At 40.4% G+C, this 19,175-nt stretch overlaps 1 protein-coding gene across 1 annotated transcript in view; it reads left to right on the plus strand.

Annotated features, from left to right (window-relative positions):
• Nucleotides 1–236: 236 nt before the first annotated feature.
• Nucleotides 237–19,175, plus strand: part of TNFAIP6 (TNF alpha induced protein 6) — a 30,459-nt gene continuing 11,520 nt past the window's right edge. The window contains exons 1-3 of the mRNA XM_083358131.1: nucleotides 237–375; nucleotides 16,996–17,133; nucleotides 18,351–18,512. Coding sequence (XP_083214257.1) covers nucleotides 282–375; nucleotides 16,996–17,133; nucleotides 18,351–18,512 — 394 coding nt within the window. The 5' untranslated portion in view covers nucleotides 237–281. The remainder of the gene's footprint in view (nucleotides 376–16,995; nucleotides 17,134–18,350; nucleotides 18,513–19,175) is intronic.

Below are 19,175 nucleotides of genomic sequence, written 5' to 3' on the forward strand. Positions count from 1 at the left end.
AAATTTCTTTTGGCAATTGTACAACTGCACATTTTCAACGACAGACTTTAAACTTTCCTTTAAGAGAAGCAGAAAATGAGTCAGCCACACAAAAACCAGGGATCCAGTTTTAATTGTGAGCAATCCTGTGACCACTTTAATTGGAGAAGGCGTTCTGACCTCACAGATGAAAACACTATTTAAGTTCTGCCAGCCAGATGTTCCACTAGCAAACGAAGCAGCTGTGAGCAGTAGTTTTCCAGGCTGCTTGAACAGAAGGCACAGAATATTTAACTGAAAAGATGATTGCTTTAACTTTTCTTTTTTCCTTGTTATGGGATAGAGGTTCTAGCTGGGGTTTCAAGGATGGAATTCTACACAATTCTATTTGGTTAGGTAAGTTGATTGATTTTTTTTTTAATTTCGTTCGTGCCTCTATTAATGAACATTTAACTTCAGAAAGAGCTACCATTTCTTACATCAGCCTCTGCATTCTCATGTAACTTGCATTAAAGATACAAATCTTACTGAATAATAGCACCACGGAGTTAATATTCTTTTTTTCCATTTTAAAATAAGTTTTTGCAGAGATCTGGTTTAAAGAAAAGGAATGCCCCTGAAACATGAGCTGTGAGAGCGATGCTATCTGAAAGCTTGAGCTATACTGAAAGCTAGACCTCTAGAGATGTGTATGGGGAGAGAAGAGACCTAAAGAGAAACAGCTGTGCGAGATACGTATCAGCCTTTCCTTTGAACATAAATAATTCCTGGAAATGCTGCCTAAAAATACAGTTTCCAAATAGTTACATGCCCTTCTCTGTGCTGCATTTTCTTCATTGATTAATTTAGATTTCCTAACCTGGCAACTCGATTACAACTTCACAATCACGTCCAACTAGCATGGCTTAAACAGTTGTAGGCGATGGACACTGCACTCCACCCCATGTGAATGGCACCAGATGGGGAAGGCAGTACTATTTCTTCTGCTCCATCTCTTCTCTTTCCTACCTCTTTGGTCCTAGCGTTCCACTCATTGTATTTTAATATTCCAGAGCCATCTCTGCTTCAGAGAAACAGAGCTTTGCTGATCCAGCTGTAGAATTTACTACAGTTCTCAGCATTGTTCATCGTATAGCATGTTGGCTGAATAGCTGAAGTTGTCTAGGACTAGATATTCTCCCTCTCTTCCTGAAAACCAACTTTGGGATACAGTCAGATGTCACGGGGTAAATGGAGCGTATATATATATATGTATATGTATATGTATATGTATATGTATATGTATACGTATATGTATATTATGTATGTATATGTATACGTATATGTGTGTGTGGGTGTGTATATATATACATATACATACACACACACACACACACACACACAGAGAGAGAGAGAGAGAGAGAGAGAGAGAGAGAGAGAGAGAGAGAGAGAGATATTCCATCCTCTTTCAGCTTAAGCCACCCACAATTATTGGAGCTGTGTAGCTTAGCTATTTGAAATCTAAAATACAACCTCATTATACTGTATGCTCCAAAAGCTGTCAGCTCATTTCTGCTCCTCTCCAGGCAGCCCTTGCTCCCTCAAAATAGAAAAACATACTCCTTAACCAGAAAAACCTTTCCCACAACATAAGGACAGTCATGTCAAGTCTCCCTCCTGTCAAGCTCAACACTTGGTGTCTTTAACAGTAGCGTAAAAATGGTTGGCCACTGCCTGCCTCCAGGATATACACTATTTGCAATCTCACATACAGCCTTGGGATTTCTCTGGGAGTGTCTTATCTAGGTATTAACTAAGCCACTCAGCTTGTTTAGGTTTTTGAGATCCTTCAAGGGCAGCAGGTAAGCCTAAATGTGGTTTGTTTGGTTTGGGCTTAGCCTGGTGTTGTAAACACAGTGATTTGTAAAGTAGAGGTGATGGATTCAGTGATTGATTCTGTGATCTGCAGAGGATATGTGATAACAAACTGGGGGAGGGAGCCTTATCTTATTGTAAAGTGAAACTTTTCATTAAAATCTCTGGTTCAGACATTGTTTCCCAAAAAAATTTAAAAAAAATTCTGGCAGTGTAAGCAAACAGCGTAGGAGACCTTTTTATTTATTCACCTTACTGGAATATAATTGCCCATTCACTGGAGCGGCCCCCTCTAATTCAAAACCCAGATAAAATTGCTGACTCTTTCCAATTCCTCATTTTCAATGTAAGATGCAGAAATACTGGAACTTTGTTGTTGTTTTCTGCTGGGGGGAAAAGTAACATTGGAACAGTTATTAGTCTGAGGAAATATCCTCAAGAAGCATATCTTAGGTAACTCTTGCTAATCAGAATAGTACTGGGTTTGATGGGTGAGCTGTCTTATCTCTAGTAATCAGATGTGTATATGTTCCAAATAATTTTATCCAGGGGCCTGGTTATCACATTATGTTATTTCAGAATGAGTTTGGCTCGGTTTCAGTTTTTCTGTCAGCCACTGTGATTCATAAACCACAGCTTATAGCTTAATGAATGGGGGAAATGTGCAACTCTTCCAGGCCTTTGTTGCTGGCCCAGAGCCCTTCTGAAGCAAACTGCTAAAATTCAGCAAAGCTTTTTGTTTTGGGCATAATATCCTGGTCCAAAGCAAGAGGCAGGGTAGGTACACTGAATTTCCAGAAGATAACTTAATTTTGCCTTTAAACCACTCCCTCCCTTGCTGCTTCAGAAGGGAAGCATTATTTCAAAAGTTATTTCAATGATACTGGGCAATGTTCAGTGTTTTTTACTATTGTTTTTTCACTATTGTTCATTCTGTATACCTACCTTATTCTGTACACCGCCCCGAGTCCCTCGGGAGAAGGGCGGTTTATAAAAACAAATAAATAAATAAATAAATAAATGTTCAGCATCATTAAGTGCTTTGTTCAACACAGAATATCAGTGCTCAGTGTTGCAGAGGCAAGCAGAGAAAGATATTTGTAGGAGAGGGGTTTTGTTGTTGTTGATGTTGTTGTTTTGAGAGGAGGAACTATCCGAGAACCTCCTATGCCACAGAGGAAAGAGTGGGTTGAAGGATCAGTTTAGCTGGGCGCTTAGTTGCTTCTTAAAAGGATAGAGAGAAAAACATGATAATAGTTCAGTGAAACACATGCAAGTACAGGTAGTCCTCGATTTACGACCAGAATTGAGCTCAAAATTTCTGTTGTTAAGTGAGACATTTGTTAAGTGGGTTTTTCCCCATGTTATGACCTTCCTTGGCACAGTTTTTAAGTGAATCACTGCAGTTGATAAGTTAGTAACCTGGTTAAGTGAATCTGGCTTCCCATTGACTTTGCTTGTCAGAAGGTCGCAAAAGGGGATCACGTGACCCTGGGACACAGCAATGGTCATAAGTATGAACCAGTTGCCAAGCATCTGAATTTTGATCACATGACCATGGGATGCTGCAAAGGTCGTAACTGTGACAAATGGTCATAAATTACATTTTTCAGTGCCATTGTAACTTTAAACAGTCACTAAAAGAAGTGTTGTAAGTTGAGGACTACTTGTACACATCTTTTGAGATATTAATTCATTTTGTGAAAGATTTAATGATCTTCTCTGAAGATGAAGCATCATAGACATCACTTTTTCCTCGCCACATACAATGAGTGCATTTTTAAATTCTATTTAGCAGATACCTAGCTGTTCAATGAAGAGCATTATAAATACAAAAAAGGTATGTACCTGTTATGCATATGACAACAGTTCCATATCTTAATTCATACAGATATGCATGCTGCCCATACCATATTTATTTTATTTATTTATTTATATTTTATTTTATTAAATTTATTTACCGCCCTTTCCTGAAGGACTCAGGGCGGTTTACAGGGCATTTAAAACAACCAGTACAAAAGTTAAAAACAAATTAAAAAAAGATTAAATCATCCCTAAAATTAAAAACCCCAGTTAAAAATTCTCAGCCTGGGCCGGAGAGCTCAAAGAGCCAGGTCTTCAGGTCCCGGCGAAATGTGCGAAGGTTGGGGGCAGTCCTAAGCTCCACGGGCAGCTGGTTCCAGAGGGCAGGCGCACCTACAGAGAAGGCCCTTTTCCTAGGTGTTATCCGCCGACAGTCTTTTATCAGCGGCACCCTGAGAAGACCCTCCCTGTGGGAGCGCACTGGACGAAGGGAGCTTGATGCCGGCAGCAGGTGTTCCCTCAGATATCCCGGACCCAAGCCATTCAGGGCTTTATAGGTCATCACCAGCACCTTGAATCTCACCCGGAGGGTAACCGGAAGCCAATGAAGCTCGCAGAGTAGAGGTGTTACATGGAAGTATCGGGAAACCCCCATCACAACTCGTGCGGCCGCATTCTGCACCAGCTGAAGCCTCCGAGTGGTCCTCAAGGGCAGCCCCATGTAGAGAGCGTTGCAGTAGTCTAGACGGGTGGTCACGAGCGCATGAGTGACTGTGCGTAGGGCATCTCGGTCCAGATAGGGTCGCAACTGGCGCACCAGGCGAACCTGAGCAAAAGCCCCCCTGGTCACGGCTCCTATATGATCTTCAAAATTGAGCCGTGAATCCAGGAGGACGCCCAAGTTGCGAGCCCTATCAACGGGGGGTAACACCTCACCCCCCATCGTTAAAAATATTTATATTTGCTATTGAAAATAGTTCTTGGCTAGATATGGGTCATGCCTAGAACTTATTCAGAACTTCATAATCTTTGTGTCTTGACAGAATGCTCTGGCCATGTACTCCTCCTCCTTTTTGGTTTTTCCCTTTCCTCTTCTTCTAATTTTATTTTTACTACTGTAGTCACTTGCTGTGGAAACTTTCTTTTTAAACTGAAAAAAAACATATTGTAAACGCCTAAATAAACTGTAAATTTCAAAAGTGAGAGAACTTCCACTGCACGTACAGCCTTGTAGACCCCTATAGCAGCTCTGGAATAGGATATTTTAAATCTGACGTGGCCCAAATGATATCACTTCTATTTCCACAGAGGGCAATTGAAGTCACAATTATTCAAAAAGAAAGAAAAGGGAATAGAAAACCTCAAGTCTACATATTTTTTTTCTTCCTTAAATGTTTTAGCCAAATGTAAACATGGTTTTTCATTCTTCCTGGATTCATTTAACACATACAGAGACAAGGGGGAAGGGGACAGGGAGAGATAGAGTGTCAGCAGGAAGGAAAGAAAATATTATTTAAGATAAGCATTGACCTGGGGTTGAGCATTTCCAAATTAAACACTGCACTCTTTGGGGGTCTATAAAGAGAGGAAATGGAATCCTTCAGTAATTTTCTCATATGTGAGGGCAAAAACCAGAATTACTACTTTTAATTAAAACAATTTAAATGCAGATTTGAGTAATTGGAAAGGAAGACATTATTAGGTTATATCAGGATTTAATAATACATTCACATCTTCCTTCCTTTGAGGCATGAGGAAATTGCCCCTTCCACCTCAAGCTCCAAAATAATATTTTTTTTATCTTCCTAACCCTGATTATGTTCACATGACACATAACATCCCCCCCCAAAAAAATCCTGATTAATGAACCTGCATTTTGCCCCCTCTGGAGCATGTGCTTTTAAACCAGCAAACTACAGTGCTTCTGGTAACTTAGGAGGGATCAGGTACACCTCAACTTACAACAGTTTTGTTTAGTGACTGACTGAAGTTAAAAAAGCCCTGAAAGTTTCGTATGACTGTGGTTCATACTTATGACCATTGCAGCATACCTATGGTCACGTGATCAAAATTCAAACACTATTATTTATTCAGTGTATGGTGAAAACATGACAGAAGAAAACATACACATAATCCATGTAATTATGTACAACTTCTAAGCAGGTAGGGCAGCGGCCTTATAACTGGATGTCCAAGTCAACTATCCAGGTGATTTCCTCTGGCACTGCTTCATGCAGATCTAATATAGGGAACCAGGGAACTCACGTTGTGGGTAATCTTGCACAGTATGTTTAATAGTTTACACAGCATCACAATCACAACAAGGGGAAACTTTCTCCCCCCACTGATCCAGGGCAGAGGCACTTCTTTCAGTATCACACCTAATATTGATCAATTTCAATCAGCTAGGCAGGGGTAGGCAACCTTGGCTCTTTTATGACTGGCTCAGGAATTCTGGGAGTTGAAGTCCACGAGTCATAAAAGAGCCAAGTTTGCCTACCCCTGAGCTAGAGTAAGGCAGGTCAAAACCAGGTGGTTTGGTAATGATCAGGCCACAAGAAGATATCTTGGACCATTCCTCTCTTTCCAAGCATTGGCAACTAACTCATTTTTATGATGGTTGCAGTGTCCTGGGATCATGTGATCCCCTTTTGTGACCACCTTCTGACAAGCAAAGTCAATTTGGGGAAGCCGGATTCACTTAACGACCGTGTTACTAACTTAACAGCTACAGTGACTCGCTGGCAAGAAAGGTTGTAAAATGGAGCAAAACTCACTTAACAACTGTCTCATTTAGCAACAGAAATTTTGGGCTCAGTTGTGGTGATATGTCAAGGTTTACTTGTAAAGGCAACATGCTAAGACAGTGGTTGAGTTACCATAATAACCCCGAACCCCAAACAATTACAGTCTCAGCCCCTGGATCCTTTTCCTTTCTTAAAAGCTTTATGCAGTTTGAATAGGAACTTCAGTGCCTTCCTGATTTAAGCTACAAGGGGGGAGGGGGGTTTGACAGGCATAGATTGCTAAGGTGAATATAACTGTGACATCTCTAAGCCAAAAAAAAAATATCTGATGTTCAACCATGAAGGAGAACCTCATAATCCAAGTATGAATCCCGCTCATTGCCTTTTCACAGTATAGAAACATAAATATGTGCAAATGATCTTTGGATTTTCACATCCCATTAGAAAACATCTTTTTTTTTCCCACGGAGCCTCCCGGGGAGAAGGATTTCTTCAAATTGCTTTGAGTACTCTAATGATATCCAGCTGTGATTTTTTTTTCTTTTCTGTGCTTGGGGTACCAGAACTTTCAATTCTCTCTCTCCCAGATACAAAGCACTCTGTAACAGGCTTTACCATATCTACACAATTATAAAAGTATAAAGTGGATTGTTGTTAGTAAAGAATAAAATGTAAAATCATTTTAATTTATTTATCATGTTTGTATAACCGCACATTGCACAAGAAAGTGATATTGGGCGGCATACAACCGTATTAAGAGAATAGGGCCTAATAAGGCCATCAGAAGATTGGCCAACAACAATTTATTTTTTTATGCAATGTAAAAATAATGTTTTACTCATTCAGCAACAAGCTCTCATGCCCTCTGCATTGCATTCTGTGAGAGGGTATGCTTTCACATCTCTAGGTGCTACTACAGAGCTTAATTTGGTTTATTGTGCTTCTTTTCCTCTACTACAGTGCCCAAAATTATCTCTAGCTTTGTAACCATAAACACTTATTTTGTTAAGGGTGGAAATAAGTTAGCATTCTTTAGACGCCATCAAATTGACATCGACTCGTAATGATCATATTATAGACCAGAGGTGGGGAATGATGGCTCCTTTATAACTTGAGGACTAACTCCCAAAATTTCTAAGCCAGGAATTCTGAGAGTTGAAGTCTGTTCTGTACCAGCCTGCTACCGGCCCTGCAGAAAAGGCAGGGACAACCCCTTTACAAATGGCAAGAGGCTGGAACTAAGCCTGCCAAATTTATTAACATAAAACAGAGCAAAACAAGACACGAACCATGAAACAGGAGCTATTCAAGCGGTTGCCTTCAGCAAACCAGCCCTCCCACGCATTCCCCTTTTATACAGTTCAGGGCATGGCTTCTCTCTGCCTCCTTCCGAGGTGCCCCATTGCCTTCCTCTGTTTACTCCTGATTGACTGCCTCCTGCGTCGGGCGTCCTTGAACAGGGCCAGCTGTGGGTCATCTTCATCCACGCTGTCAGGCTTACACAGCTGGGTCTGCATCGTGACCAGGTGGGAGGGGCCTGGCTGAGGGCTCTCATCAGCAAGCTCTCCAACCCCCTCAGCAAGCTCTTCAACACCCCCCTCCTCCTCCTCTGAGTCGTCCGACCCAACTGCCGAACCCACAGGCTGACCCTGAATCACAACAAAGTCCTCAATTCATTAAGGGGCTATCATTCCGCACCCCTGATATAGACAGACCTTTTCCAGGATAATCTGTCCATATTTTGACACCTCAAGTCAAAATATGTTCCAACAGTGCACCCATCACCACTGTAAATGAATCTATCCAGCTTACTGCTAATCACCTGCTTTCTTTCCACCTTTCCCAGTATTAAAGACTCTCAAGAAATGGACCTTAAAGCAATACAGTATAATAACTCTTTCTATACCTGTTCAGAACCAATTTGCTTGTTTCATCTTCCCAGAAAACTTTGAAAAAGTACTTGAGGTAAACAAACAAATTTCCATCCCAAATTTCCATTCCATTTTCTTTCTTCTACCTACCTGACTTAAAGAATGGCTACAAACCCCTCTTCCTTGGACTCTTTAGCCATTTTGTTCTTGGAAATTCCATAGCTGGGATGTTATTTTGTAAACTATGAGTCGATTTAGTAAATGCATAGCCTTTATCAAGATTTTGGACATACCTTTATTGCATCCGTATCGGTGGTAGAGATTAAAGCACATTTTTCATTCTTGGTTAAAATTGAGTTTAAAATTTATTTTTAACAATATGTAGGTTACAACTAAGTAACTTTTAAAAATGAAATTCAGTTGGCTATTATCTTTAATTATGTTAATGTTATAACTCTGCCAAATCCCAAATAAAAAGTTTATTATGGGGGAAGTAAAGACTAATGTTATACAAGCATTAATCCTGATATGACTGCATATGTAACAGCACTAAAAGGAAAAAAAAGGAAGCAACACGATGGGAAGGTAACCCAGAGACTGTGTTCATTTTGCATTAAGCCATAATGTCTACTTGTTTCATTTTGGCTTGGCAAATGTAAATCTGTCCACAGGGGTTTATTCAACAAGGCATGATTAAAATGAAAAATGGGCTAGCATGATGTATAAATAGTCATCAGTACAATTACTGGTCAGTCCTCTGCTGAGACCAGGACCTAGTGCAGAATGCTTTTAAGTAGGACGACGCCATAGAACAGACATGTCAAACACAAGGCCTGGGGGCCGGATCCGGCCCGCGAAGTGGTTTCATGTGGCCCCCGAAGCCATCCTGGAAACAGTGAGGGAACGGCCCCCGCTGCCTTGGTCCTGGCCCAGAGACCCTCCTTCTGCCAGAGACCCTCAGATCTGTCCCACTCCTGCCCAGGCCCCCATAGGCACCCTTGATGCGAACGATGTAGAGCTGGCCACGTCCACCCTGTAGGCCATACGCACTCTAGCCACGCCCACCCAGTAGGCCACGCCCACCCTGGCCATACCCACCTGGCCCCTTGAGGGCAACCGCAATACTGATGCGGCCCTCAATGAAATTGAGTTTGACACCCCTGCCATAGAAGATTATGCCTTGTAAATAAGAACTGTCTCTCCTTTATCTTTCATAACAGAACTGTAGGGCCTTTCAGATGCCTCTGGGGCTTCAAAAGTTGCTCACTTTCCCATTTTTAAGCTTTTTTTTTTGTAACACGCCCAGATCCTTGCATGTTCCTTAAGGCCAGTGTTTTTTTTGTAAAAGAAAAAGGTGCCGGAACTCACACACGTCATACAACCTGCCTTGCCTACCCTACAAGGTTCCATCCAAAAAAGGTGCCGGAACTCCCTTCTGAGCGTTCTATGAGAAAAAAAGCCCTGCTTAAGGCTGTTCAGAGGCTTAATATAAAGATGGCAGGGAAAGCAGAGAGCTCTACCAAGCTTCCAATCTGGCCATTTCTTGCCCCACACTTTCCACAAAATCTGATCAGGCAAGGTAAGTCTAACAAGATTACCTGGCTTTCAGAAATTCAGCTGATCACTGGATTGCAAAAGAAAAGAAATAGATTTTTCTGTATTTCTTTCCTGCTATACCTAGTGTGCCACCATGACGTCCAGGTGTGAGGCCTCAGCAGGAAATCTAATGGAACAGCTCCAAGAAGGATTGAGAAGCAAGTGAGGAATCCCCATTGCTGCTTGCTGCTTGCTGCTTGCTGCTGCTACTCCCAAGTCAGCCACTGCTTTAGCTGCAGCAGCAGTGTTAGAGGCAAAGGCATCGGAAGCCCTGGCAAGTTCCCTGGAATTATTGTTGGGCACTGTCTTCCTCTTCCGTATGTCCTTCTCTTTCCTGTTTGTGAAAGAACAAGGAGAAAAAGAATAGAAATGCCATTGTTGGGCTTCAAAAATCTAGAAGGCTTGGGCCCAGAGGCAAGCTTTTCCATGGTAACCATAGTGCTTTGAACTATCCTTCCACCAGAGGAACATCGGGCCTCATCAAGATCATCCTTCCACAAGGCTGTAAAAACAGTTTTATTTCAGAGGGTATGAAAGATAGGCGCAATCTAGGTTGCTGTTTGTTTGTTTGCTTGGTCTTGTCTGTTCTGTTTTCTATTCGGTTATGGTACGCTGCGAATCACCCAGAACAAACAAACAATTGTCATCCATAACAAACATGCAGAACTGATCAGCAGCATCCCGATGCATGTAGAAAAAAAGTAGGGTGTGTATTTCAATGCACGATGCTGTTTATATCACTCTAAATCCTCTTTCCCCCCCCCAGACACCACTCCCCCCCAGACACCACTCATTATATTCTCCCCTCAGTCAAGAATAGGCTATGTGACTCTGCTCTTCCTTTTCTCCTGTTCTCCCTTGATTTTTGCAGCTTCATAAAGCTCAGTGCCTGAGTTTTCTCATCCTGAAGTGCAGGTAGTGAGGTGGGAGGGGTGGGTGGGAAGGAATCTGTAAGATTTGCCTGGGGCCTCAGGGAGCCCTATTTACCCCCTGAAGCCACCCACCCATCCAAGTTCAGCGAATTGCAGTATTCATGCTAACTGTTACATCATTTCTTGGGCTGATCCAACGATATGTCACTGATGGGTTTTTCCAAACAAACTTGGGAAAGTTACTCATGATAGATGCTGTGAGTAGCCAAATTACATCGGTCCAGTAAATTGCTTCTGTTGTGGAATAATCTTGGAATAAACAGAGAACCCTGGCCCCAACTATTTGAGTGAGACAAAGAGGGGAGATTCAATCTCTAAATCTAAATGATTACCATAAGAGGCAGTGCATTCATTGACAATCTATTAGCCTAGCTGGAAGGATGTGAAAATACGATAAAACAAATTTTGCTTGCATTTAAAAAAACTAAAACCCTTATTATCCATCTCCTTTACGGAAGATTTGCCAATCCTGCACTATTGTGTAGACCGTGCTTATTTGTCGGCCATTCATAAGTTATCTTAATGCTGTTAAAATCAAGAATGCTGATTTAAGGGGGACTTCCGGTGGCTCCGCGGCGACGGAGGGAGCCTTCCCGGGCTGCCCGCGGCTCAGCTGGTGCTTTTTCGCCCGAAACAGCGCCGATCAGCTGTTCGGGCGAATCTGAAGCCCCCTCCTCGGGAGAAGAGGAGGGGGTGAGCCCCCAGGTGGGGGTTGAGTTCTCCGGGGCCGCCTGAGCTTGGAGCTTGGGCGGCCGAAGGATTGAACTCCCCCATAGCCTGGGCTGCTCCCAGCTGACCAGCGTCTCTGCTCCGGACTTTATGGAGCAGAGCCAGGCGTCTGCGACCATCCCTGCTTGAAGGAGAGACTATGAAAGGGAAAGAGCAGGCAGAGCAGTACAAGAGGGAAAGATGAAGAGATGAAGAAGATTTTATTTTACTCTCAAGCTTGATGGACTTTGTTTAAAACTTAAAGTGAAAGTGCGTCACAATTGTAAGTAAAAGATGGCGGCTAAACCTCCCCCTAGAACTTTTCGGAGTGCTGGAAATTCTCCGGTGCAACAACAATCATTGCTGCAGGCGTTGCATTCTCCTGATGTATTGACATCGAAGGATCTTGAAAAACATACCCAGTTAATTTTGGAGTCAATGGGTGTTAAATTTCTACAGATGGAGGAGAAATTGGAGAAATTGGAGCAGAGAATGGAAGAAAGGATGGAACAGAAACTTAGAGAAATGAAGGTAGACATTTTGTCCTCAGTGCAAAAAGTTGCTAAATGTGTGGAGGTGCTGGATGATCAAGTGCAAGACTTGATTCAAAAGAATGCTTTATTAGAAGCAAAAGTATTGGAAATTGAAGATTTAAAAGACAAAATTGACAGTGAACAGAGCTTGGCCCAATTTTACCAGATGCAGTTTGCTGTGAGAATTAGAGGCCTAAAAGAGGATATTAAGGAAGATTTAAAGCAGCTGGTTTCTGAGGCTTTTGAGGGAGTATTGAACCATCCAGCATCTGAATTAAAACAAGGTATGGACAAAGTGTTCCGTGTGAATTCGTGGATTGCTAAACAGAGAAAGTTGCCTAGAGATGTGGTGGTTTATTTTGTAAAAAGGGAAATTAGAGATGAAGTTATACAAGCTGCCTACGATACCAAAGTTGTGATTGCTGGTCAACAAGTTTTGGTTTTAAAAGAAATTCCTCCAAAGATTTTAAAGAGAAGGAAGGATTTTATATTTCTTGTGCAAGAGCTCAAGCAAAGAGATATAAGGTTCAGATGGGAGATCCCAGTTGGGTTGAGCTTCATGTATGATGGCAAAAGATACTGTTTGAGTAATGTGAAGCAAGCGCATGATTTTTATAATAATGTCTTGGAAGTAACCCCATCAACACTTCTGGAAGCTGCAGAGGGATCTGGAGAAGGAGAACATCAAGAGGATGAAGATGCACAGATAGACGAGAAGGGTACAGGAGGAGTTCAAGCTGCAACTCTTTTGGATGATCTTAGAGAACAGAGGGTGACGCGTGCTGCCTTAAAACGCTCAAAAAAGAAAAAAAAAAGACCAGTAGAAATCTATGGAACTTCCACAAAATATTTATAGTTAAGTGGTAGTTGTGTTTTTAAAAAAAAAAAAAAAAAGTTTTGGGATGCTATGTATGGTAATAGATTTTTTTTTTTTTAATTTGGAATTAATGGACAACTTACTACAGAGGAAGAGGAAGAAAGTTTTGTGGGTTAATGTGGGTTAATTTGTGTAAGAACTATTTATTAATGTGCAAATGAGAATATGTTAAGGTAATAGTGAATTGTGGAAGAACATAGATGGGAATGATGCTAGTTTTCTTTTATTTTAGTTTTTTATATATATTTAGTATTATTAAGGATTGGTTTACTATATACAAGCTAGAGAGTGATGGATTTTAGAGTTTATAATTGTTAGTATATGATTGTTTATGATTGCCTTTTAGATATATACCTTGTATTTTGCTCTGGGAAGTCGGGGGGGGGAGGGGGGAGGAGGGGAAGTGGAGGGGGGGAGGCAGGGGAGGGAGGAGGGGGAGGGGGAGGGGGGGAGATAGGGGGGAGGTAGGGAGGGGAGGAGGGAGGGGGAAGGGGGGTTTTTTTTAAAGGAAAATTGTATTTTATAAAACTTTTCAATTAAAAAAAAAAAGAATGCTGATTTAAGCTGACATTAATTCACTACATTTTAATTACATTTAATTTATTGATGTACATTTCTGTAATAACTATACAGTTCAATTCTATTAGTTCCATAAAAATAATGAGTTTCATTCTTCCAAAGTCCAAAATTCCTAGTATTCTACTGCTGTACATTTAATTTTTCAGAGCAGCATTCATAGAATAGCTCTGTCATTCAAAGATGTGATACCGTAATCTCAACATTATGGAAAATGTAGGAGCGCATACTAAATATTTATAGTTCACACCCCATCAATGCCTATTTTACTTACAATGCCTTTGGTTTCACTTTTAAAAATCATTCAGTCCTGTCAGGCTCTCTGCTTCATTCTATTTTTTTTAACATTAAAAACCATTAATTGTAAATAAAACTTAAATGAAATTTGGCAGTTATAAAGCAAAGTATTAGTCTCCAGCATTATTTTTATTTTCAACAATGCTCCTAGATTATAAAAACTCAGCAAATAAAAGTGTTCAGTGGTTTCAGGCCAGTTGAGTGCAAATGTGCCTATCTGCATTAAAGAATAACCATAATTGGAATTGATAGTAAATCTCCTGGAATGGCAGGATAGTGAAAAAGATAACGAAAAAGCAAAAAATAATGTGCAAAATTAATCAAATTTTAAGAACAGAATGTTTCAAAGTATTGTAGAGCACTCCATTTCCTTTTGGACCATGCCAAATCTTGCCTTTTTTAGGATGATTCTATGATTTCTAGAGTCATTCTGGAGACAATTCCTTGTTTGCACAGGATAAAATTTTGCACATCTCAGCCTTCCATCCTTCCGAGGTAGGTAAAATGAGGACCCAGATTGTTGGGGGCAATTAAGCTGACTTTGTAATAATGCCGCTGGGTGTGTGTGAAAGCCCTAATAAGCAGGCATATACATAGAATGAAGGCTACTGCTAAGCTTGTAAGCCGCCCTGAATCTTTGGAGAAGGGCGGGATATAAATGGAATTAAAATAAAAAAAAATCTGGAAAAGATGGAAGGAAGCTACCTCACAAGTTTTCTTACTGTTAATTGGTCATCTTTGGCTATCTATGGCCATTTGTGAACAGGCAAGTTTCCTTCATAATAATTCACAGAATTCAGACCTGTGGGGAGGTTTATAGTGTGGCCTATTTGCTCCCCACTTGTTCAGGAACGCTTCATATCTTTCAACGGATTTTAGGCAAAGGACAGGCAAAAGCTAAGGACAATTGCAATTTACTTCAAGGCAGAAAAGGAAGAGAGGAAAGCAGCATCGATTATATGTACAGAGCAGTTTGGTCGACTTAGTTTTTGGAATAATGGCTTTTGCTGATTCTCTCTCAAGGCTAAGTTGACCAAATAATGATACAAAATGGACTACATATGCATGTAGTGGCCTTCCCTTTCCCTCTCTTTTTAAGAAAGAATTTCTTTGCTTTCCTTTATTTGCTTTACTGTTCTATTTTCAAGTTTATCCAATAATTTTTGTGTTATTCCAAATTCAAAACAGCACAACACTGTTTTGTTGGTTTTAGAAAATCCATGCTATTATAATTCTGTGATGCCTTGTTGAGATAGCTGTGAGGACGGCAAAACAGGAGTCTGAGTTCTTCACTCAACTTGAGGCAGCAAAAACACTCCATGCATTCTTAATTGTGCTTTACGTGGTTACTGCCTGGTGTCACTGGGAGTTGGGTGGAATATGAATTTATGTGTTTATATATTTATATATATTATATAATTCATGTTACATAATTATAATTTTGTAATAACAACTATTATTTTTATTACATCATTTCTGCACCACTTGAATGTTCCTAATATGGCCACGTGGGGATGTTGGGAGTTCTCCTTGCCTATGTTAGAACAAACAAACAAACAAAAGCCCCATCTTCCAATCTTGAATTGGAAAAATATGTTCTTGGAACACAACCAGTTTTTCACTTAAGGCTTACTAACACTTTAATGCTATTCTTCAAATTAAATCAAATTAAATCAGATCACTTTCTGACAGCCAAAGGCCAGCAAAAACACCATCTTTAGCATATGGACAAACAGATATTTTTTTTCTGCTGTCTTACTCTAAATACACTTGGACACCCATCCTATGATTCCTGAAGAGAATATTGTAGGTGTTACAGTACAGGAACCAGGAGGCTTTCACCTCGGCTCCCAGCTATTGTGGTACCTCCATAATCCTTATCTCTGTGGCTGTAGTGTCAGAGGCCAAAGGAGTAGAAGATGGAATTTAAGACCTTCTTGATTGTAGGAAATGCTACTACATTTGTTAATACAGGGGTCCCAGAATTTTGGGGTTTGATGGGTCATCAAGTTGATGGTGTTGAAAGAAAAACCATCAGGTCCAGTTCCAAGCTGGGAGTAAATAAAATGGAAATAAATGGAAATAAAAATGGAAGCTGCTTAGGAAAGAAGGTTCCAGTTTATTGATGAACAGAACCAAGAGCAGCATGTAGTTCTGGGACAGCTGACAAACTAGAGTAGGGAGTGGGTGGGTTTTTATACCTTCTTGGGCTTTTATTTGAGGTGCCTGTTTCTGCCTGAATAATTTGACCTGAGTTGAGTGTGCCCTTTTGGTATTCTAATGGTGGTGGGTTAATCCTATTATGTCCTGGGTTATTTCCTGCTCTTGGAGTCTTTGTTTCTCTAATCCCCTCAGACCCAGCCTTCCTGCCCCCAGTCTTTCCTGAACGGATTACCAAATCTGCATTTCCAAAAGCTGGCCTGCTCAGTTTCTGCCTGGGGCAGAGAAATTGGGGCTTCTACCTTTGTTAAGATTTTTTTCTCCTCCACTTCTCCTTTAGGGGAAATATTTTATTCTGCCGTTTTAATATTCCCCAAAATATTTCATTCTTGGGGGGGGGTTGCTGATTCCCTACAAGGGGCATTTAAATTTTGAAAATTTAGGACTCTTAAAACAGATCTCTCAGGCATTACAAATGAAAAAAGGTACATAGTGATTAGGACTTAAACTTTTCCAAACACTGATTTATTTACAGTACCAGGATGGTCCCTACAACTTCTCCCCCCTTTTGTCCTTTTTCTAGGCAGGCAGCCACATATCCAACATGGAGTGGAGTGAAGCCAGCCATTTCTTTAAAGGCTACTTTTATAATAAAGTTTGATTTGGGCCAAAAAGTGTTCTTGGCAGTTCAGATGCTCAGGAGGCTGTGCCTATGCTTTTCAGCATCTCAGACAGCTTTTCCTTTCTTTTTTAAAATTAAAAAAAATGTTTTTAATGCAAAAAAAACCCCCAGAAAACTTGAGGGATACCAAGGAACAAATTGGTGTTGCCAGGAATTACATTGGAGGTCCCAGTGCTAACCAATTCCAGGCCTGGAACAGGTATAGAATTTTTCTCTGGTTTTAACTTCTCTCTCTTCATTCAGTTCTTCTGAAAGGAACTCAACAAGGTTTTAAAAAATCCAAGAGGAGAAATCTCCATGCTTTAGTTTTCCAATATGGTAGTCATTATGCCAACTTTTCTGTTTTAACCTCCATTGCATCTTTTTCTTTGAATTAACAGAACGAGCAGCAGGAGTGTATCACAGAGAAGGACGGTCTGGGAAATACCAGCTGACTTATGATGAGGCAAAATCAGTGTGTGAATATGAAGGAGGACACTTAGCAACATTCAAGCAATTGGAGACTGCAAGAAAAATAGGTATAATGGTGTAGTGGATGTCTAGAGAGTGTAATCCATTAGGACAAGCACTACACGGGATAATAAGACTTGAATGTATTTGTTAGTCATTCCATATCTGGGCTGTATAAATTTGGTCAATCACTAGATGGCAGCACCAAAAACTCCAACCTCTTGTGGCCATCTAGTGGTTAGCAAACTTTATGATGTCTGTCCATCATGGGCTTTTGATTTTGTTTTGTTAAAGACCTGCCCACGTTTCTGAAACTGTTTCGAAAAGTAAATTATAAGCAGCACAAAGGACAATATTCTGAGAACTCTGTGTATTAGGATACACATCCATTTGGTCTTGAGTTGATTATACGCTGGACAGATACATTTTAAATATCCATACAAGCAGTACAACACAGTTAGTTCTGTGGAACTTACATCCAAGTAAAGTGCATTCATATACATGATGTAAACCAGTGACCAACACTAACAATATGTGGCTTGAGCTAACTACATTATCAAATAAAATATACACAGCCTCATTTGTTGAACAGAAAATTCAGAATAGGGCAAGTCAAAGATATTTCAGCAGAGTAGAAAAATATAAACAAAAGTTTATATTTTTTCAGAATTAAAGTACACAATGAATGACTTATAGGTGTGTTTAAACTATTATAAAATATTCTTGGTTTTCTTCGGAATATGCTAGCTCCCTCAGCTAGGAACTAGAGATGAGCAGCGCCCCCTAGAGTCAGATGCGACTGAAAAGGGGAAATCTTCACCTTTATAAGGAATAAAATGTACATGATCTGAAATGTGTGCATTCTAGAGTGGATGGTGTTGTGGCAAATAGATTTGCATTCTGGGTAGAATAGAAATTAACTCACCAAGACCGCAGTAATGTAATGTTTTATATTAATCCGGCATCTTTCAATAAAGATGCTCAGGACTACAATTTACTTAGCCTATGCCTCCCATAAGTTTTAATTGTATAACGTGAAATGGTTCTTTTTGTGGTAAAAGGCAAAGATGCCACAATTGAAATAATATGAACCAGGCATATACATTTCTCTGTGTCTGGGATGGGGGGGGGGAGAAACTGTTTTGCTAGCAAACCCTAATTCAGTTTTAAATAACTGGGAATCTATTGTATGGTGGTAATGAGTACAAGAAGCTGTGAATCTGAAGTTCAGTATCCCCTCTTAGCCAACACTTGACTTGTGTGACATTTGCTTTTCATCCCTCAGGCTTCCATATGTGTGCTGCTGGCTGGTTATCTAAGGGAAGGGTCGGATATCCTATTGTCAAACCAGGAAGCAACTGCGGCTTTGGGAAGACAGGGATTGTAGATTATGGATTTCGGCTCAACAAAACCGAGAAGTGGGATGCCTATTGCTATAATCCTAATGGTACATGAACATTAAATATATTTTTTACAGCTATTTAGACTTAAGGCTATACCTTTGCAAAAAAAATGCATTTAACCGCTATGGCCTCTTATAGAATAATGTACGCTAAATATTAGCAAAACCTTTTGTAGGCTAAAACCCATTTCATCAGATGCATGAACATATCTTAATTTAGAATTGTATAATTTTTCATGGTTAAAGAAAAAAAGTATAAAATTATCTTGGCAATTTTAAATGATCACACTACAAGAAGAGAAACGTAGAAGGTATAGCCAGTGATAATAATTTTATTAGCAGTGTCTACTCGCAAGGTGGGCAGTAATGTAGAAATCTTCATATTGGAAGGGTAATTAACATATAATTGAATCCTAGAGTTGGAAGGGACTTTAAGGGGCCATCATCCCCCTGCTCAATGCAGAATCTACTAGAGCAGAGTTGGTGAACCATGGGGCACAGCATGACATTTTGGGCTAGTAGTCATCAACACCCACAACTATTCTCAAAACCAAGCCTTATTCTCATACAATTTTCAGAGGCAGCCTGAGAATAGGCTACGTTTTTGTATAGCTTCTGGACTTGTCTCTTGCGCAGTCTCTAGAAGCTCCAAGAATCACACTGAATGGGGTGTGCTTTCATACAGTTTTTGGTGGCCGCAGGAGAGCT

This window comes from Vipera ursinii, assembly GCF_947247035.1.
Source record: "Vipera ursinii genome assembly, chromosome: 1".
In the NCBI taxonomy this organism is placed as follows: Eukaryota; Metazoa; Chordata; class Lepidosauria; order Squamata; family Viperidae; genus Vipera; species Vipera ursinii.